Source organism: Typopeltis vanoorti, chromosome 25, assembly GCF_054136105.1.
Source record: "Typopeltis vanoorti isolate ZY-2024b chromosome 25, IOZ_Tvanoo_1.0, whole genome shotgun sequence".
NCBI lineage: Eukaryota > Metazoa > Arthropoda > Arachnida > Uropygi > Thelyphonidae > Typopeltis > Typopeltis vanoorti.
In genome coordinates this window covers 13,829,614-13,852,558 of record NC_143573.1, presented here as the reverse complement: position 1 = coordinate 13,852,558, position 22,945 = coordinate 13,829,614, and the positions used below count along the sequence as shown (strand labels likewise).

Below are 22,945 nucleotides of genomic sequence, written 5' to 3'. Positions count from 1 at the left end.
ATTTCGAATGTGCGGAAGCTTTAGGCTTAATGTAGTTTACGGCATTCAATCACTTTTGTTTGCTCCGCGCGGAGCGATATTCCGCTAGAACAGTACTGTTAAAAATTACTTGATATTTCTGACAAATGGACTCTTGTAGGCAGTAGTCTGCTCTAAATATTCATAACAGAAATTGGATTAATTCGCGACATACTAATCATTGCATGATTTGATTTTCAGAGAAACTGTTTTGCATGCATGCATAATTAGTTTACGTTACGGAGCCTGTATTTACTCGCCTTAAAATCCAGTGGGAGCTTGAAATGCCAGTGGTGTAATTTGTAGGTCTGCAAAATAACACAAGATCACTCTTATTTTTGAAGGAAAAGAAGTTTATTGGGGAGCGATACACGGAGTTCTGTACAAGTGAATCACAAGCAAACAAACACGTTAGCAGCAGGTGAAAATTGACGGAAATTAGAAGTCACACAAAGCTGTAGAGAGACATAATCTTGTTCCGAGTGCAGTGGATTCAATAACGAGGGCGGAGGCAGTTCTCGGGATACTCGACTTTGGCGTAGTGATCCTCGGCCTTCCTCTTAATTTCCTCCAAGACGCGGTAGGTACTCTCCCTCTTCAGGTAAGTGGCAGTGCTGTCAGAGGCTGGGAGACAGTGGAAAGGTACGGTCTTGGTGATGATGCGAGTAGCTTCGCACGTGGGAGAGCATACAGGAAGGGGATATATGGAGAAGCAGACGTATTTCATTCGGTTCTGAGTCAAGTACTCCCGGTAGTTACGGAGATGAGTGCAGCCTCCTTCGGTACCACCTGCAGTAAAGAAATGGCAATAGCATCTTAATATTTGTCATCAAACTGCATTCAAATTACGAAGTGTGTCACAACTGGCATAATTCAGTTCATATGTAAGGATAGCATTTAAGCATTGGTAAGTAAATTCAACATCGGTCATTGAATACTTACGTTGTGATTGTTGGTATGGATACTGATGACGTTGCTCGTATGGATACTGAAGCTGGGATGGATACTGATGACGTTGCTCGTATGGATACTGACGCTGGGATGGATACTGATGACGTTGCTCGTATGGATACTGACGCTGGGATGGATATTGATGTTTGTATTGATGCTTCTGAGACTGGCACTGTCTTCCGTGTCGAGGTACATCACAACCTTCTTCGGGAATTGCATAGCTGTAAGCGAAATCTTCGGCATCGTCGTATACACACTGCTGTGGACCTTCGAATTCATCTTCCGTCTGACCGTCATAGTTTCCGCACAGACCACAGAGTTTGCCTTGGTAGTATGGCGATACCTATTAATAACAAACAGTAATCTTTTCAATCTTGATGTTAATATTTATAAAATGCGGAAAATGTGAAATCTTAAATGTGGAAAATGCACATTAGTTCGATATTTCGTTTAAAAATATAAATACTTAAGTGTTAGGTTATTAATGGATGAGAATGTTAAGTTCCTTAGCATAAATATGACATCGTAACTTACCTTGACGATGATGGCCCTTCCGTCGTAGTAAACTGTAACTCCGTACGTGTCAGAATCTATTGTGTAATAGAGACCGTTGTAATCGACACTGAATACTTCCTCATCTCGATCGTCTTCTGGATCGTCGTGGTAATAAGTGTCCCTTTCAGTGACTGGAACCCTCTGGCCGTTCACCTTGACGACAAGACCGGATTCCTCTCGGATAGGCAGAATTTCAACCTTTGAATCTCCAAGGAATACCTTTACGATCTATAGAAGACAGGTAGCAAACATCATTATAATCTCAAATGACTTGCTGGTATTTACAATGAATTATTAATATTGAAGTTATTCTTCAATTTTAAATTTCAGCACTATTTCGGACCAAAGAAATTGACATTCGAATTAAAACATTTCAATGTTGACGAATGTGACAGTAAATTATATAAAAAAATCACTTGCATTTTTGTGAAAATCTTTTAACAAAGATGGTACTACTAATCAGGAAGAATGTAAATAAGTATATTTTCTGTGAAATCAAAGCGACTTGGTTTTAAGATACAACTTACCTTTTCGTATTTCGGGTGTGAAATCTTCTTTCCAACAACAGTAAAGTGTTCGAGTGGGGAGCAGTCCTTGGCGATTATTTTGCTGCATTGAATAGGAGGAAGAGTGTAAGTGACGTTGTCGAATGTGTTGACAGTGTCATGCTCCACGGAACAGTCAGCTGAAATAAAATAAATTAATTAAACGACATTTTGAATGGTTTAGTGTTTCGTTATAATTATACGAAAATGGGTTTATGTTCGTTTTGAATTTCTTTTTCAGAAAATGAGTATTAGTATTTTTTACTCCCGAATGAGTATTACTTTAGCAAAATTTGGTTGATTGGTAGAGCCTCTGCTACTAATGGCTGACGCAAAAAGTTAAGCAAGTTTGAGCGCGGTTAGTAGTTGGAAGGCGTTCCATCGTTCGATGCTTCAACAACACTCTCCCTCGATGAGTCTTTGGACTCCTTGGAGGTGTTACATAATAATAATAATAATAATAATAATAATAATAATAATATCTCTGTTTCTCCATTTTAATTCGTAACACGTGTTCTTCCTTGATAAATGTTACACTCAATTCTCTATTCAAAATATGTTGTAAGATTTATGTGTATTAGTTTGCCAACAGTTCGACTACACTATAGATTTATATTGTGAATAAGGTCAAACATTCCATATTTTGTAACAGAATTAGAAAAAAACATGACTGGGAACGTTTTAAGTCAATTTTCTCAAGCATCCTTTGGCGTTTAAAAATTAGGCCCAAGATACACATAGCTCACTTTGAGAAATGCCAATGTAAGAAACTAATTAAAAAAAATACGCATGACCAGTTACTAAGCAACAGAACAATGATACACAATGAACTATAATATAAAGATAAAATTTTTCTGAATTACTTTCTGAGCTATTGAAAAAAGCTTAGAAAAGGAGGAAATAATACTGTAAAGTACTGTAAAAGGAATTAAAAATAATAAAGATGACAAAAACTGAAAATAAAGATATCCTAGATGTCTGCAGTAATTACTTTGAAAGATTGATAAATGAAACAAGATACGATAGAACAGCGAAAAAATGTTTAAAATTCTTAGTACATATCAATAATAGAGGTAGAAAAATCCATCAAAAACCTGGAATGTGGAAAGGCAGCTGAGGTAGGTGATATTCGACCAACCAGACATACTCAAGTATGGAGTTATCAAAGTTTTGCACTGACTATACGCTGCGTAATTCAAAAATCTTGTCAGAGTGTTGCAGTCCAGATGATTGGAATATATTGTATCCATAAATTAGAAAGAAAATAAAATAATGTCAGAATTACAGAGGAATTTCCCATAATAGTCCATGCAAAAATGTAAGCATGCATATAGTTGTCAGGATCAATTTTTCACTTTCCGACAAACAGTTGAGAAATCATCAGAATATAATAACTTTAATACTATTATATTGAATTATTTAGATCTGAAAAAAATAGGTATGTAACAAGGTGCCAAGAAAAGTTGTTTAAAACGACACATTATATGGTATAAACAGAATGTTACTGTATACAGAGCAATACATAGTCACTATCTGAGTTGTAAATGACCAGTTAGAATTCGAGTGTGAGATAAGGGCACATTATCTCCTCTATTATTCATCATCCATATGGATTACATTATGAAAAGTGGAGCTAATCCTGATATCAGAATTGGAGATGATAATCTTACTTCATTGTACAAATGATGTTATACTCTTACGTTAGAGCATAACATAACATTCCTTATTTTGGAGGATAGTTAAATACTCCAAAAACCGGAGTTTTTAACTAAATCGGACAAATAATGTAATAAATTTAATATGAAAATAATCAATAAAAATACACTATGAAAATGGGCTGAGTGTAGAAAACCTCAGCTGAATCCTGAATGAGAACTATGTAGAACAATTAAAACATTTCAGATAGTATATGGAAGTTCTGATAGCGAACAGATGGCATCAGTGGCAGAATCATATTATAAATAAGGATAGAAGCAGCTTGACATTATTAACATTCGAGAATGTGTGAGTACAGCTAATCTCAGTTGGGACGGTCACTCAAACAGAATGGGATGACATCAAAACGGATGCTTGAAGGCAGGAAAAAGATCTAGAGGGAAAACCAAGATGTACTTGGATTAGCGCAGCGAGAAATGCCTTAGAAGACAAATAAAAGCATTGACTACTGATGTCCTGACATCTAAAACTAATTTTAGAAAAACTCTATATAGGAAGTTACTGATGATGTAAACTTTTCATTATCACAGAATCCTGTACACTTTGGGGAGTTTTCTTTAATTTTTGCATTAGATACTTCAACAAATATTATTGATGTTTTATTATATACAACAAAAATCTATGAACTGCAGAAGAAGAAAACGTCATGCCTTACGGCGAATACTTAGATATGACATTAATCTACTACCGTGGCCTAATTTAAGATTGATACTTACAGTAGTCATAGAAGGGAACCAGCTCTTCAAGAATGGAGTAGTCGAACATAGGAGTGGTGGTGATTGGCTGCCAGTCCAATACGGGAACGTGAGTGTAGTAAGTAGTTTCATAGGGTTTGTACACTCGGATGTCTGCAATAGGATCCTGAGCCGAGAAGTTGACTTCGATGCGAATTCTGTTGCCACTGACTTCGGTGTCAAAAACGTTGTTATCCATATAGGGGAACAGATAATATTTCAAGAGTTCGCTTGCTCTCTGGGTGTAGTTCTTTACAACCATTGGAATCTAAAGAATGAGACAAAATATAACTTAATATGCATGTTCAAAAGAACATTAAGTAAATATTCTGTGGTTCTCTATTTTTGGATTAGTAGACAAGTCTTGAAGCGTGTGCATACTAGAGATAAGTCTTTGCTAATATCGTTAACTGTTTGCGTTATATCAGTTTAAATATTAGCTACTCTTGGTTTAGAAACTTCTAGACTTAGTTTCTTTGCCTGGGTTTGATTTGAATTTATTTTTACCCACAGAAACTAGAAGTACGAAAATCTCATAACTCCAGCTTTAACCTGGAGAAATACTTCAATTACTTGTTAAATTATCAACGCTAATATTTTATTAATAAAGTTCATAGACTGGTGTAAGTCAACACGGAAGTAATAGCTAATGATTTCCTTTATTTAATACTTACGTTTTCGTACTGGATGTCGAAAGTGTACTGGTGCAACTGTGTGACTGCCTTCAGATATTCCAGACAGTAAGGGCTGTAGTAGAGATCGTCTTCCTTGCGGTCCTCCTGGCATTTCTGATAGTAGTAAGCGTAGGGGTTGAAGTCCTCAAGGGTTACGGGTTTCTGCCTTTCACTCTCCAGTTCTTCCTGTTCCTCTGTCCTTTCGAAAGTGCCTTCGATGACGATCTGGACATTAACGGTTTACTGATGTCAGTTGTTTTTCACGTTTATAGTTAAGGAATTGAAATATTAATTACTTGAAATATTAAAACAATGCATTTAGGAACCCTTACCTTCCTGTCTTCACCGCCCTCTCGTCCAAAGCGAATCTTAATATCGGCATCCACCTTGTGTTCCATGTTCCTGGTGTCCAGGTCATACAATTTCTGGTAGTCGTAGTCTGGGTATCTGAAGTTAGCTGTTGCAAGAACCTGTGATTATAAAGATTGTTGAAATCAGGCCTAGCATTGACTGAAGCAGTTCTGCATGTTATAACAACTTTAAAGATATCAACAGTGTATCTTAAATAGCTAACCAGAACACCAACGAATAATGTAATGTTATTACACTCAGTATCTAAGATGTAGATTTTTATTGGGCTTTCTCCTTAATAAAGAAAGCAAGTGCAGAATTTACTTAATTTTCTGTCTCTTAATGGGCTACGAAAAACAAAAATATAAAACTAACTTTGCAAGATACTATTCAGAATGCAAAGATGTCTTACCTTGTAACCTTCGCTTTCAGATGAGTACAGAGGAGTCCTCTTGTAGTGAACGTCGAATTTGTGGTGTAGTTCGTCCTCGCTGTAAAGGTAGGCAAAGTTTCCTTCCATCAGTCGTTCTCGCTGTCCATGGCCAATGATTTTACCCTTCAGTACATGGGCGGAGAACTTCTTATCGGTTGGTACATGGAAATCGGTATCATCTTCATTTTGGTTCCAGTACTTGGAGGAATAAGACTGAGTATCCCTCTCTTCATCACCCCAACCTCTGGATCCACGGAAACGGAAAGGACGTTGTTGTTGTTCTTTATCCCAAACTCCGAATTCACGAGATGGCACATCTCTCTGATATTCTTCATCTTTAAAGAGAGAGTCGTAGGAACGGACATTCTTTTCTTCGACATCCCTGTAATCGTATTGCAAAACGACTTCGACCTGCAAAATAAGAACGATTTGTAATACCTCTGGTTGATAAACAATCCTTCAGATAAATGGAAATATATTTAAAATCATGAATAACTCGTACCTCTTCAGTGTTGTCACGGTTTGGACGAGTAAGGGCAATGTCAACGCTGTATGGATGGATGTATGGGTTGTACATGAAGTAATAGAGCTGCTGACGGAGATCAGTCTCCTCAAAGAAATTCCACCAGGATCCATCATCATTCCAGATATCTGTGTACTGAGTCTTGACATCGAAACCAAGTCCAAGGAGATCGTGGAAGTATTCATTTTCGTCCTGCAAGAGAAAACAGAAGTTTAATTTAGAGATGAATCAGTCAGATTAATCGCAAAAATTGATTTAAAATGTTATAGTAGTGTAGCTTGTTTACAAAGCGGATGATAAATATTACCTCTTCTAGTTCTTCTTCCTTGTGAAGCGTCAGGTATTTCTGGCTTTCTTCCTTTGGTACTGGTGCCTCATTCTCATAGGATGCAATATAAGTGAAAGCTTCAGTATGGTGGTGGTATATGTCGTGGGGAACTTCGGGAATAACTTTCACAGCCAGTTTGGGTTGGGAGAAATCAACGTTAACTTCAGCTTTCACTGGTATGGAGAGAATGGACTGGTGGTACACGCCTGCGCCGACAAGAGCTTCTTCCTGTGGCACGACTACTTTAAAGGTTCTGAAAACTTCCTTCTCCACTCTGGTAACAAAGAAAATATTCGAATATAATATTGGCATAAAATGAATGCTAAATATAATAACTAAACGTTATCATTGATATAAGATTTAAGGAAAAATAAATAGGATGAAAATGGATTTTTACCAGTTTTCTGCCTGACTGATTTCTACTCCTGCATTAACAGTTATTGTTAAGTTAATGTATAGTTATTGTTAAATATCTTACATCTGAAACCACGGATTCTATCATTTCCCATATCATTAGCTATTTCGACGACAGGGAGGGGAAAACAATTTCCTTTTAAGCCAAATGCGGAAGTTAAATTTCTAACTTCCGCTTTAAACTTTGTCCTTGCAAAGTTTTCATGTTTCATTTTTAAAACGGTATCAGTCTATAATTGTAAGATTACTGTTTGCTTTGCTAACCAGGGTTATCGGAACTGCTTCGTATCTTTCTACTACCATGTTTACAGCGGCGTGTTCTCAAAATTGAATATAAAAAAAAGTACGAAATAAAACCTCACTTACATCAAGTGGCCATCGACCTTAACCTTGACATCGAATGGGGAGATATCAGCTTTCAGATCGTTGTTCTTGTAATGAATATAGACGGGAACTTTCACCTCTGACACTACAGGGAAGCCGAATTCGTTGGGGAAAACGTACAACCTTTCACTGGCGATAGTAAAATGCTTGAAGTCATCCTTCAGATATTTTCCCCATTTAGATTGGTATTTAGGCATGTCGAACATATCTACAAAACGGAGGTGAAAAAAGTTTAAATTTAGACCTAAATTTATGATTGCAACTTTTAAATTCTGTATTTAATAGTTAAATACACGCACACGTATTGTCCTAAATCATCTATTTATATATACACTTAATTTAAAGCAGTTGAACAATAAATTTAAAGCCTCTCATTTGCAATTATCAACAGCATTGGTATGCTAATTTTACATTAAAATTGTTTTATAGAAACGGTCCCAAGTCGCACTGTTTTACGCTTAGTTTTTGTTAATTCACATAAAATAGAGTATGTAATCAACGTATAATAAACTTTTCAACTAATATTAAGGAATTCGTCAAGACTTACATCCACTGGTGAGACTTTCAATGGTAGATTCGTCGAATTGGAAGAGAACAACTTCATGTCCCATGACCTTCACAAAGAAATTTCCTTCGAGTGGTTCGTACTCCCTGATGTCGAGGTTAATCTATTGTGGAAGAGACAGGAATATTACTTCCAGTATTCTATAATAGTGAATAGGTCATTTAATGCAACTAATATCAATCCCCAAGTTGGACGGGGGGGGGGAGATTTTAGCATAGTTTGCCCCATTTTAATTCTAAATACCAAAACATTACTAATTACCTGCACTGTAAATTCAAAAAATATTATAGATCCTTTTTTGAAACTATCTTGATAGACAATATTATAACTAAACTTTCTCTACAAACGTATTCAATACCTGAACTATTTATTATGAAATATTTACTGAATTTTAATACTATTTGATATATTTTGTAAAAGTACGCATTGTTAGCTAAAAGATGAGTCTGATACTTGGAAATCCATTCTTCAACTTTTTTGTGGGGGGAGGGATATATCTGCGTCATATAAAATTATATTTGGCACTCAAGTTTAATGAACTATAAAGTACCAAAAACACTTCTTTGTATTTCTTTTTATTAGCCTTACATGAATATCTTAATCCCTAGACGATTTTCTTACCTTTTCGTTGATCTCTTTCACTTCTTTCTCGACTGTGTAAAAATCACGAGGAGATTTGCGGTTATAAGCACCAGATGTGGGTTTCTTGTAGATGAATCCTTCTGGTCCGAATACCTGATCAAGGAATTTCTCAAGACCCACTGCATGGTATCCGATGGTCAAGGTGTCGTAAGACTGACCGAACAAGTAGTCGTTCAGCCTGAGCCTGGCGGCACGAGGTACGTAACTTGTGTTACTAGCGATGTAGGAGAACTGTGTAAAGCCACCGTATTCGAAGTCATCTGGAACGAAATTATTATAATCATTTAGAAAGGAAGCAAGTAAATATGCTTTATCTTAATTTAAACATTGATTTGAAATGGTTTTATTTGCTTCTGCGCACAACTAAATATGAAGAAACTCAGAAAGCCATTTGAATGAACCTACCGTCGTATCCTGTGTTGTAATAGTTCGTAGAATCGCTGGAATCCATGTCCATCCAGTCATCATAATACTCTTCCAAGATATAGGATATGTCGTTGAGGTGGTTGGAGCTAAAATACAGAAGATATTCCTTAAAATATATTGCACTTTGAACGTCAAAGATACTTTAATTATATTATTGCAAATAAGTATTGTTTCTTGCTGTACTCATTGTTCGCTATATCGATCTTTAAGCAAAATTTATTTTTAATTATAAATGGAAAGAACAAATAGATCCTAATTGAGGAAGGAATACAATACATCTACATCTACATCTTCATAAGCAGTCAATAGCTGAGCCACCCTTTGGTCGAAAAGGCAAATTAGAGCACGAGTAACGTTTATAACGACTTTTCGACTGAAGGTGAAGTATACAAAACAGCTAGGAAATGTCCACTCACACAAGGAAGATTACTTAAATAGGATTTCTGTCCTAAAAAACGCGTGTTGGGAGGAAATGAATGTCATGTTCGGGCATTATAATTAGAATCGAATAAGAAAAGGATTAATATTTTCTTTTGTAAGTGTCTTTCGAAAATTTTCGACACCAATAGATCGAGTAATAAATCACAGTATGCTTACACACAACTCAACGCCTCGATTTTAAATTAGAAATTAAAACGCACAAGGATCACTCTTTGAACATAAAGAAACGTAAGGGAAATGTCACGCTTCTTTAATGAAATAAATTTCGAATATTAATTAATTTAAAACCGAAATTATCATTAGGATTAGTGAACAAGTTCTGATAAACACTTAGAACAAAAATGATATTAAAGCAACCGATATAAGAACAGAGTGAATTACTTTCGTGACTCTGCTACTAGTGTGTTCTTTCTAATGGTTTTATTAGTTGATTTAATATCACATTTTTTGTTCTAGGTGTATCAGAACATTTCAGCCCCCACCCCCACTTCGTAGGATGCCATCAATAGAATTTCAATTAAATTATGATTACTAGAATTAGAAAATGTCCTTTTGTGTAAGGAATACTTACATGTTCTTGTGGCAGGGATGCGTTGAGTTAGCTAGGTAGTAGAAGGTGCTGTACACATAGGCAGCCACTTGCTGGTCGGGTTCATCGTCCAAAGAACGAGCAATGGTCTCCAACTCGTAGCGTTCTGGCTCGGTTGACATCATAACAGAGAAAGCAGCGATTCTCACTTCGTGATCCTCTGTGGTATCATAGTAGATGGGAACAATGTAGCGCAACACCTGTTGGACAGTATCAAATAAGAATCAGTATGCTGCTTGAATGGCTTCAACTGCATATCAGATTAGTTTTAAAGAACTTAATGATACGATAACTTTTTGAGCGGGTATCTTAGATGAGTAAGCATCAGAATTTGATCTGTGAACCATATTACTCACCTCCTCAGGATACTGGTCTGCTACACGGCGAAGAGCCCAAATAGCAGCCACTTTGATGTCAGTTGGGTACTCCTGTTCCTCTTCAGTGAGGTAGGGTTTCAAATAATGGAACGATTCCTTCAAACCGAAGTTGCCAGCTACACGAATGTGAGTTTTGATCAGGCGTTTGCTCCTTTCCATTGTCGTCTGATGGTTCAAGTACTAAACAGAAAAATTATGTGCCTTAGTTTAAGTGAACAAAATAATTATGTAAATGTTTAAGCCGTCATAATGAAAAAGGATTTTAGTGCATTAATTATTAGGTAATCGTTTACAATTTAGGAATTAATTAATAGTTTATACTTAGAATAGCAAGTGTTTGATCAAAGTTGACTTACCGAGAAATATTTAGATGCGATCTGTGGAGTGCAACGACTTTCTTCTGGATTTTCGTGTTCCACTTCATCGTCTTCATACTTAACGCATGAATCATAGACCAAGTTACTGAAGGCGAGATAGCAGGTTTTGTGCAATTCTTCGTCTCCTTGAATGCTGGAGTCGTCACAAATACGCTGCAATGCAATTGAGAGCAATATAATAACAAATAGGAATCTTAAGAATTCATGAAATTTGAAATTTGCAAGATTATTGAAGAGAAATGAAGGTCACTTACGTAAAACACGTCCAGAAGGGGTTCTGAAGGCTCCTTGATGTGCATGACAATTTTCTGGATCAAGTATTTAGCTTCATCTTCTGATACACGTTTCGTTTCAATGAGCTCCTTAACAAGAAGAACTGCAGGATTGGTTCCGGTTACAACAAGAGCATCCAAGAATATGTCCCTAAAAAGATGTTACCAGACGTTAAGATCTCAGTAAAGTAAAAAGGAAAGTATGTGTTTTTCTTAAATAGGCGCAACACATGTATCTTTAATAGGTACGTTTCACAGTTCCCATGTTTTTAGTTCCAAAGTTATCTAATGTAGTTTTATTCAGAACATTAAGGAAGGAGAATGTTAAATAGTACGTGTGTTAAGTGTTGAAGTAAAAATAAATGATTTCGAAAAAGAATTCTTATTTTCTGGACTTTAATCTTACCGATGCATTTGCTCCTTGTCGCTTGAACGTTCTTCAGGATAATCAGCAAGGGTTCTATACACTTCCTCAAGTTGGTTGTATGAAAGGGTGGATAGGGCTTTCACTAGTGACAAAAACTTCCTTGCTGGTTTCTCTTGCTTCAAAGTTTCGACAGGTGAAGATTCATCAGTCACATCGATATTCACAAGTTCCTGGAATTTGCTCTTGATCTGAAACCAATAAGCATTTGTTAGACTTGTTCTAAAATGCGCGATAAATTCTACGTATACGTATGTTTGCCATAAATAGAAAGCTGTCACAATGGAAATAATAACACACACAAACCTCGTTGAGAGAAGCGGAATATCCGTAAAGATTGTAGAGATAATGGGGCTTCCTCAAGTCCTCTGGTCTGCCGGTTTCCCTATCATCATCCACTTGGAACATCAAGGAAGTGTAAGTCTCGGTATCTTCGACCATTCGATATTCATATTGGGATGGAAGTTCTTCAACGAGCTCAAGAGTACGGCTAATTATGAAAGTAAAGACTTCTTAGAATCACAGCAGAAAAAAATTGTCATTTTCGGAGAAATTTAATGTTTTAAAATTGGTAAGTTTAACTCTTAAGTTTCAAAATAAGCATACTTTTTTTCCACTTTATACACATGTGTATGTAACGAGTGAAAATGCTTATGTGCTGGCAGTACATGTTAGTTTACTTTTAACAGTATCGATTACAACACAGAATGATAAGAAAATAATTAATATTTATTAACTTATTAGCTGATATTTTGCTGGTGTCATATCCAGCGTCTTCAAAGGACAAGAGCAGTGTATCACAGTACACAAAACAATTTGGTATAACAGTGGGGCAAGTTAAAAAAAAAAAAATTGACGAACAACACAAGGAACTAAAGTCCTAATTAGCGCCATCTATGTTGGAAAAAGAGAGATAACAAATATTAATTAGATTTTAAAATGACTATCCCCAAAATTTTTGGTAAATTTATACAGCCATACTTGAAGTTTAAAGTATGTTTTAAAGCTGCTGCTAATTCCAAAAACGTAACAATTTTGCTTTCTGCCATTTGATCTTGTGTTTATCCAAGGCATGGTCTGCTAGATCCGACTTGCCATAACGATAATGCCAGATGTATTTTTATATATTCTCCAATGTGGTGTCAACAGTTCTTCCTGTCTGTCAATAGAAAACAAGGTCACAAGAACAGGGCACTTCATATACTCCTGGATGTGATAAAGAAGAGTTCGTCCTCAGGTGAACGGATGAGAATTGCCAGTTTGACATAAGGTTTAAAGATGGTGCGTAGCTGATATTTATTAAGTACTCTAGATATCTTTCAGATGTGCCTTGAATGTATGGGATGGGGATCCGTTTGCTGTGGTCTTGTGTGATAAGCAATGGGGACGGATTTCTGGGGAGCATTTTTTTTTCTATCTTATGGGGATTATAGTCATTGACTAAGAAAGTGTGAGAAATGACAATGCTCTTACCATTGTCACTGAAATAGATAGCACTAGTTCTGTGAACTGGTGTTTTAGGATACCATACTGTGGAGATGGTGTGACTGTGTAAGTACCTTCGTGTGGGTTTTCTATAAACAGAAAAGGAACTATCTGGAAGTCGTGATTGGTATATCCAGGAAGGGCAGACAGTCACTAGTTTCCTGTTCCATTGTAAAGTGGATTTTAGGGTGTTGGCTGTTTAAATGCACTAAAAATGTATCTAATGTGTTTGAACTATGTAGCCAAATAGCAAGCACATCGTCAACTTAGCGTAGCCAAAGTGTTGGTTTGAGAGTGGGTGTATTCATAGCTAGTTTTTCCAGGTGTTCTATGTAGAAGTTGGCTAAGGGGGAGAAAGGGGGAATCCCATAACTGTCCCATCTTGTTTATATATTTTCCCTTTCCATGTGAAATATCCTGCATGTACTGTAAATTAAAAGTAATTAATACCTCAAATAATATATTTGAGGTATTTAAATTTAAATACCTCAAATATATCTAGGGGAAAATGTGACTTTAGAGAATCAAGGGTTTCTATTAACGCTGCATTGGTTAATAGTGAAGTAATATCAAATTAATCATTACGGCTGAACTTTTTAAGATTTTCTAATATACTTTTTTAGGAACAGATTTTTTAACAACGGGGAGAGAATTATTTGCGGCAGGGGGAAGGGCTATAATATGTGTGTATGTAAAAATATTGTTGTCTTTCTCGAAAATTTCATTGGAATATACGACTATGTTTTAATTTTAAAAAATTCTGAATTAATTTTTAAGTAAAATTTTGTCATTTTAATAGACCAAATGGAAGCGATAGTTCTTCGTCAGCAAATGAGATTTCATTAAGCCTAACATAGACTATGACGTATGTTGTGTCCTAAGAACTAGTAAATGAAATTCGGGATTTCAAAATAAAACGGTGCATGCTTACTTCAAGTGGATCTGGATTTCCTGTCCTTCGTTGCCGTAAGGATCAAACACGGAATCGGCTTCGGTGTAAGCGAACTCGATTACATAGTTGTTGCGATCACCTCTGATGTCGTATTGATAGATGGCGTTGAAATGAAGAGGAGTCTGCAAAAGTAACGTCAGGCATGTCAGTTATACTACAAATGGATGAATTGCTTAGTGCAACAGCTATTCTACACTAATCAGAAACCATTTATGAATTAACGACTGTTCTGTATGAAAAATGGAGTATCAAAGAAATGCAAAACAAATGCGACTTACTGATTCATCGGATTCACATTCGTCGCAGTCTTCGCCAAACTTGTTAGAGATTGCCCAGTACGGTCTGTTAACGCAGTTACGGTAGTTGCGAGTCTTAGTCACATTCAATACGTTGTTGTGGTATGGTGTCAGCTCATTTGGTTCGCTTGTGATCACATAGCCCGTCTCACACTCCCCACCGATGCCGTCCTGAAATGATCAAAAACAGAAATGAGCAGAAATCGAGAAAATAATGTCGTTGGATGTAAAAATACTGTAGTTGTTACTCGAATAGTCACAAGGGTTGCTTTTAAACAATGTATAAGGGCAAGATTATTTATCGCATACTGTTTTGTACCTCACAGAGAACAGAGTTAACTATTTAAATATTGTCCAATTATGGGAATAATATGGATGGTTTTCTTTGTTTGTTTATTAAAAAGTTCTTCCCACTCCTTACAAAGTATGGAGTGGGAAGAACAGCATTTATTCCTCACATTCTTGGAATAAATGCTTGTTCTCACTCCAAACAATTTTGTATGAATTCTTGATATTAAGTTTCAATATTTTCAGTAACAGCTTTGCTTACCTCCATAACTTTGTAGTAGTCGGTTTCAGGATCTGGTTTACGGAGGTAGTTTTCCTTACGGTCGTGGACTGGATTAACTTGGTCCAAGTTCAGTTGGAAGAAGCTGAGCAGTCCTCGTTTCAGGTTGACTGACCATTCTGGCTCTTCCTTGGATACCTCATACTTCTTTACCTGGAAAGTAAAATGGTTGAGCGTCAATGAAACTATTTGCATTTCTTTATTTTGATACGATTAAGATTATTGGTAAGAAATCGGGATAGCAAGGATAATTACTTACCAGACCGTTTTCAAAGTGAACCTTGAAAGGTTTGGTGAGATGCTCTTCTTTGAAATGGTCCTTCAGGTCAAAGTCGTAATCTTCGATGCCTTCAATGACGTCATTTTCTTTACCGAATTTGACGTTATCCAGCTGTAAAAAGTTTCGAATTATTCTTAAAGATTCAAAATGAATTATGAAAAACAAATATTGAATCATTGAACGAATTTAATTAATATTTGGATATTTAATCCCAGCGAAATAATTTCTCCACTTTTTTATCTCTTTAATTTAACCCTATTATTTGTTAAATAGGATATAAGATAATTATGATACTGATGGAAACTTACCTTGAAGATCCACCCGTCTTGCTGAGGCTGAAGGATGACATCGCTTTCAAAAGCAACTACGGAGTATTGGGGTTTAAGTCCAGGGAATCCGGCTTGAACATATCCGTAGTACCGATAAATGTACTGACGATCATGAGCGAAGCCTATAAAAAATATCGACTTTTAGTTATTTTAGGAAAGATTAAATAAGCTAAAATATTAATTTCGTTAATTAACCTATGATTCGTGCTGCTTTAGACAGAAATTCTATGCGAGCTATAAATTCTTGAACTGTATGTAGCAAGGGAAACTTTACGAATCAGTTTTAATTGATAAGGCTAAATTAAAACACCGTTTTGTAAAATTGAATGTTATATGGAAGTGATCTGATGCATGGAACCATTATTTCACCTTTTACGTACCAAAATAGACTGTTAATAGAAGTGTTGAAAGTATATTTTAACGAAATGAATTGCCCACACCTTAATAATGTGTAGGCTCCGTGGGCGTTAGTTAAACTTTCCGCTCTTCCAGACATATTTTTCACTAGTTTATGTAATATGAGGCTTATGTTGATCATTTTTGCCCTTCAACGTGTTTTTCCCACCAATCTCTATATGCACCATTGTTGAACTCTGTGGTCCGCCTCAGACTCGATGTTACACATAATCCCAAACATGTGTTCACCTGGATTGAGATTAGAATTCTTGTGTAAAGCCAATCAATCTTTCCCATGGTTTGCCCAAACCATGCTGCAGTACTATCTACGGCATGAGTTAGTGCGTTGTCGTGTTGGTACATATTTGTGCAAACTGCCATAGTGTAGGAAACATGTCCCCCATAATGTACATCTGTATCAGGAGAAACAACTTCAGTGCATTATATTGCACTCTGCCATAAGGTATGCATCGCACTCCCCCATCCAATAGGAAAAGGATGTAGAATGGTCCGTTGTTCCATCGATCAGGCACGATGTTCTTTACGTCTGTGTAGGTTGTATTGCTCTTCTATGAACGAGGTTTGGCTTGTGCATCAGTCCTTCCCTCAGGAACCGTTTTTTTAACTGCTGCACGATATTTCCATATTGAACTGCTGAGATTGCCGTATTATATGAGTATTATTTCGTCCCTCTGTGTCGATGATCTTGGTCTTATGTGTTTCATGGCTCAGGTGCCATCCTCGCATATTCATCAGCTGCTAATGTTGCCTAAACTTCATTCTGACAATGCAGTCTCTTACCGATGTCATGTGCAATGCGAAGAATATACATATCAGTATGTTTCATTGTAAAGAAGGGTATTTGAATACATGTTCAGTACGCTGTATTTAGGTGTTGTCATTTTAGTGCTTGGTTTACTGTTCTGCTGTATTTGCAGAATTTCTCTTATAATTACACATTTAGTAAATATGTTCAATTTCAAAGTTAAGAGAAAAATTATAAAAAGGGAACATAATTTTTATGCTTATACAGGGTGTCCCAAAATTCACGCAAGAAGTAATTTTAATACAGGTTTTTAATTAAAAATTGTAATTTCTTATTGATTCATAAAGTATACAGTATAGGGTTATGCATGGAATAGCATATCGGGTAAATGGCCTCCACGGCTTTGCTGGCACATACGCACTCTTTTGTCGAAATTTTCCATGACCGTTTTGCATAAATGTGGCTGAATTTCGTGGATACAGCGCTCAATTTTCTCCTTCAAGGCGTGGGTGGTCGTGGGCTTGTTGGCATAAACCTTAGACTTCAAAAAACCCCAAAGAAAAAAGTCCAACGGCGTTAAGTCACATGATCTGGGCGGCCAATTCTGATCACCAAAACGGGAAATTACACGACCAGGAAATGAATCATTCAGTAATTGAATTGTTTCTCGGACTGTATGGCATGTGGCACCGTCTTGTTGAAACCACATGTCGTCCACATCCATATCTTGCAATTTAGGCACAAAAAACTGGATTATCATGTCGCGATAGCGAGCATCATTAACTGTTATTGCCTTACCAGCCGCATTTTCGAAGAAGAATGGACCGATGATGCCTCCAGTCCAAAACCCGCACCAAACAGTGACACGTTGTGGATGCATTTGTTTCTCAACAATCACTCGTGGATTTTCTGAACCCCAAATGCGACAATTTTGTTGATGAACGAAGCCATCAAGATGAAAATGAGCCTCATCGCTGAAGATGATTTTGTTCGAAAAATAAGCATCCACTTGTTGTTGTTCCATAATCCATTCAACGAACTCTCTTCGCTGTGTGTGGTCAGTAGGCTTCAGTTCTTGAGTCAATTGAACTTTGTAAGCATAAAGATTCAAATCCTTCGTGAGAATACGCTGTAGAGAGCTTCTCGAAATGCCCAATTCAAGACCACATGCCGAATTGATGTTCCTGGACTCTCAGCAACACTCTCACGAACTGCTTCGATGTTTTCTGTTGAAAGACTTGTTGAAGGACGGCCAGAGTGTATAAGATCACTAATTGATCCAGTTTTCTTGAATTTTATAATTAATCTTTCCACAGTTGATGAAGTTAAATCACTATTCCGACCATATTTTGTACGAAAATTGCGAACTGTAGCTACCAAACCTTCATTATTTTTAAAATATTGCTCAACAATGAAAATGCGTTGTTCTTTCGTGTAGCACTCCATTTTTAATAACCCTGAACTATCAGCTGTCTTTTTTTTCTCGTTGGCAACACTTTATCGCACAAATGGCGATAAATTTAAATCTTGCGTGAATTTTGGGACACCCTGTACTTATGTATTTAGCTATTCTGAAATTGCTGCTCGAAATCTATTATTATACGAAAGAAAATTTTATTGGAAACGTGTCTTGCGTATGCACAGTCGACGTCCTGAGCGTAATTTAATTTTTCCCATCAATGTTTTATCACATTATTTTAAATTAGACTACAAAAAATAAAAAAGTAATAATGCTTAAATGGTTTGATTATTAAATGAAATTTATTTATATAAGGATGTGACACGCAGTGAACCAATAATAGGATAAGTAGCAATGTAAAAAAACGGGGGATGGGAGAGAATCGCTGCTGTAGTAGTTCAGGAGGTTTTTGCAGGCTCCTGAGAATTTCAAGATATGGACTGGATGTGTGGTATTAATAATAAAAAAACGGCACAATATTTGAATAGATTGCTATTTTCAGATAATCAAGTTCAATGTTAAGGGATTTTCTTCCGACTTAATGGGAAGTTTTGTTCATATTTGGGGCAAATTCAGTTCATTGTATTGTACTCTTCTCATAGGATTGAATTCTGGGAAAATTGCTGAAAAGAGTTGAACATGCCTACGATGTTACGAACACATAGCTACGATAGAACTTCGCCTATCCGATAAAGAAAACAATTGTTCAAATTGGAGGCGCTTCAAAATCACGCTAGTAGACAAGAGACTTTTGTAAATAAGCTGATAGTATTAGTTCGCAATCGAGCCTTTTTAAAGATCTAGTTATAAATTATGTTTGGTATGCTAAATAATTCGTTGTTTCAAATATTACAATTGCTTCTGCGAAATTATTAAATGGTACGTTTTGAAAGAAAGTAAGTTTAGAATAGCGGTTATTCTTAATGGAGATGTTTCTACATAGGTTTGAATTATAGAAATTACGTTTCTATTTCAGTTTTAAAGATTGCAATACTTAGTCTGAGCTCGGCTATCTTAGATACTTAGACCAAAGTGTAGTATAACATTTATTATACTTATAGTATACATTATAGTAGTAGTGTAGTATACATTAGTTATACTTATCTTAGGTGTAGTATAACATTGGTTTACAGAGTAATTCATTATATATGGGTTACTATTTAAGTTCCGAATCTCCGCAAAGAAATTAAAATCCTAGTGGATATTTGCTTATTAAAAATGATGAGTAATGAATTGCATCCACTGTATTAATATCGTAAACAGTTTCAGCTGTGTTGATGGATGAGTTTAGTTCGATTGGGACTGTTTCGTGTGTGACATATTCAGAAGTCAATTGTGAAGTCTCGTTTATTTAATTCTGGCATGAATTATTCATATCTAATTCTTAGTATAAAAAGATGGTTCATCGGAATTCTAATAAGTAATTTATTAAATTAAAATTTACTCACCAGTTCCAGAAACGCTTGCTGAAAAAGAAAGAAAAAACATCAATATAATGATACATACGGAATTTTTAGTTACCTTCAATGTTAAATAATAAATCGTTATATTTTCTGTCTGCAGTATCTTTATACTACCTTCTATAATTGCATTAGATAAAATTCATTTCTGGTTATTGAATATTTTTCACATTGCGAGGAACAATAAAAAACAGTTAACGGTTGCCTGTCATCTACAATTATACAATTTGCTCGAAACACACTAAAAATTAAGAAAACCGAAAGATAGAAACTCGCCTACGCCAAGAAACAGCAGACTTTGGAGTGTATTTAGTAGTTTTGTAAGATCGCATTGTGTTAGTGACATGAGTTTCTTATTTTTTTGTGACGATATTCAATGTTTAGAGTTATTTGTGTTCTAATTTCCTTTAGGAAATTTAAGTATTGCGTTCACTCCATTTACATGGAAATAGTTGTGACAATGGACTAGTCCAAAAATGACGGTGAATGATTTTGAACCATCGAAATCACTCACTGTTTTCGAAATTAGGTTGTTTAAATTTGTTAGACTTGTAGTGGCGTCGTAGTTTATTTTAATTTTTTCCACAAAAAACTTGGGTTTTCACGTCCTAATTCAGAAAAATCGACGGTCCTACTATTTTAGACAATAATAGGAGTTAGCTGATGCCTGTTTATATTTTATTCTATCTCGTGTGACTCTGCAATGGTGGGTACAGGAGAACTTAATTATGGAAGACCATACCCATTCAGTATAATTTCTAAAAGTTAAGGGAGAGAAAATAAAAATGTTCCAAACAATGTACGGTTTCGTAAAAATTATGGCCGAAGCAACCAACGTCTTATATATTGCTTGTTATTGTTATCCTGTAAGGTTTAGCCTTTGTACCATTTGGGAAGACATACAACTGCTTATCATTTGTTGCAGACATATGTTGGAAACAAAAGAAGTTACATTCAAGCCGGTTTGAGAGAGCCTAATATTGAACTGTTCGATTTACATTTAATAAAGATTCAATGTGGGCATGGCTCAGTATAGTTTATTAGCACAGAAAATACCTTTTTCTATTGTCAAAAAAACTGATTGTATGTAAATGACAGATTTAATTTAACAAGTCGTAATTTATTAAGTTTGAGATAGTCGGTGAAATCTTATTTTTTCTTAATGAAATGTATGACATTTTATCTCTATTATTACATGTATAGCAAGCAGAAAGATGGATTTAAATGTTGGCGAGTGACGTCTTCAGTCTTATGAGAGTGAGGAGATAGAAATTCTGTAAAATGCAAGAAGATTCAGTCCAAAACAGGATCACATATTATTCCAAATAAAGGAAGTTGACCGGTGTCTGTTACATTTTATAAAGTAACTTGCTGTAAGAGATAAAAGACAGGTTTATATCGTGTGGGATAAGCCCTAGCATAAGTATCAGCTAATTTAATCAGGTACGAATATAATCAAGCGGAGACTTACTTTACTTACAATAGTAAATTTATCTTTTAAAAGGTGAGCAGAATCGAATGTTTAAAACTGGGAAAAACTTTAACGGTCCACGCGAAAGTTTCAAAAATCACTATGAGAAAGGTTTTAAAAACCAAAGTGAATAATCAGAAAAATACTTTCAAAAATCATTTATCTTATTCGAAATTTGTATGTGTACAATTATTATGAATTTGAAAATTTCTGAAATCCTAGAAAAATTACATTTCCTTCCAAAAGTTTTGTACACGTTGCAGTTATGTTGAAAGCGCCATCTGGTGTATTTGAAGATTTATATCAGATGTATTATTCACTCGAGTTTCGATTTGTTTTCTTTGGAACATTTTATAATTCACTGAATTGCCATTTATTCAATTTGACTTCTAAAGTAATTACTTTATTAATTATGTATTGCAATCTTGGTAGCATAGTTGCTATGAATTAAAAGTCAAAACACGCCATTGGTGATCTCAACTCGAGCTTTAATTTAAAATAAGAAATGCGTTTGTGTTCGATATTTAAATCTATTCTACTTCTACAAGAGGGGACTTATTCAAAACATATTAGTTTAGGATAGATTGTAAAGTACTTCAATTCAGAAAACAAAGTAGAAGAATGGCAACTGTAAAAGACGACAGCAGTGAAGTTTCATAAGTTCCAGCAGTACTACAAGTAATTTGAGTCAATACGTAATACATAAAATCGTAGATGATATTAATTAATGTTATACTGAATTAATATTTATTAGGTCCTAACAGGTATGAAAATTATCGCTGAACTATCTATATATTATAAAATATCGGCTTAGGTTCAGAAGATAGGCTGTAATGTGAGATTAAACGATATAAATATGTTACTATTTCAATCACATGTATTAACAATTTAATTTCAAAAATCGACGCTTTAAAATTAACTGAAAAATATTTCAAAGTAAGGAAAGCTTATTTTAATTAGGATAAAAACACTTCCTTCGAAGTTCCAGCAAAAGCAGAGTGACTTACCAGCCAAAGCCGCTACACAAAGCAGGAAGGCGAACATCACAGCTGGAGCGTTGAAGACCCAACAGCTGACGTCCTATCGCCTTCGAGAGACTTATATAGTCAGTCATCTTTACAGCTTAGCATATCGAGTACTTCAAATTAAGAGTGATTGACAGATAGTTGAGCAACCTTGAAGATTTATCATGGGGTCAGGTAGCGACCTTCGATATATTTCGGCCCACAGATTGCGTATTGGACTGTATATGTGCGTCTGGTCTGGCTTGATACTTAACTGACTGCGTAAATCGATTTTTTCCCCGGCTGCATGCGGTCTGTTTTGCAAAGGTTCAAGTGGAATCAGTGGACATACACACTTCAACAACGTATTGTGAAATCCATCAGGCCACGTTTTGGCGACACGTGTACATCTGCTCTTAGCTTCTGAAACCCACCATTGTTCTATTGTTATCTTGAACATTCATGTATAGTTGATTTAATATTAAAATAAGCAAAAGGCTTCCAGAGCAGGATTATCAGCAAGGTTAGATCAGATGTACTGTGATCAAAGTAGAGGTTGAAAACGTCCCTTATAATACGGGACGATTAACTCTAAATCCTGATTAGTCAAGTTGTTGATTGAAACATTTACTTGACGTTCATGAAACGGAATTTATATTGCCTGCTGTTTAATTGCATAAACTTTTGTATTACAAAATTCTAGCATATAAACAGCATTGTAGCACTTCTGTATTGACGAC

The 22,945-nt window shown here is 35.7% G+C and overlaps 1 protein-coding gene across 1 annotated transcript; it reads right to left on the bottom strand.

Moving 5' to 3' along the window:
• Window positions 1–350: 350 nt before the first annotated feature.
• Window positions 351–22,289, bottom strand: LOC150092558 (vitellogenin-6-like). The gene is made up of 27 exons (XM_090414733.1): window positions 22,209–22,289; window positions 19,719–19,736; window positions 15,629–15,771; window positions 15,300–15,431; window positions 15,023–15,193; window positions 14,455–14,643; window positions 14,156–14,298; window positions 12,046–12,229; window positions 11,722–11,930; window positions 11,298–11,466; window positions 11,023–11,196; window positions 10,646–10,846; window positions 10,272–10,489; window positions 9,239–9,345; window positions 8,813–9,093; window positions 8,174–8,294; window positions 7,609–7,834; window positions 6,808–7,102; window positions 6,480–6,692; window positions 5,957–6,388; window positions 5,526–5,663; window positions 5,194–5,418; window positions 4,502–4,787; window positions 2,052–2,209; window positions 1,504–1,752; window positions 961–1,312; window positions 351–807 (listed from the first exon to the last, which is right to left on the bottom strand). The coding sequence occupies exons 1-27, from the start codon at window positions 22,243–22,245 to the stop codon at window positions 512–514; spliced, it is 5,367 nt and encodes a 1,788-aa protein (XP_090270859.1). The 5' UTR covers window positions 22,246–22,289; the 3' UTR covers window positions 351–511.
• Window positions 22,290–22,945: the final 656 nt, after the last annotated feature.

Bases quoted from the DNA above. Each gene is read 5' to 3' on its own strand.
- LOC150092558 (XM_090414733.1), bottom strand. From the start codon at position 22,245: ATGTTCGCCTTCCTGCTTTGTGTAGCGGCTTTGGCTG. The intron at 6,389-6,479 runs GTACGAGTTATT...CTTATTTTGCAG, and splicing joins ACCGTGACAACACTGAAGAG to GTCGAAGTCGTTTTGCAATA. The intron at 2,210-4,501 runs GTAAGTATCAAT...ATTTTATTTCAG, and splicing joins GGTTCCCTTCTATGACTACT to CTGACTGTTCCGTGGAGCAT.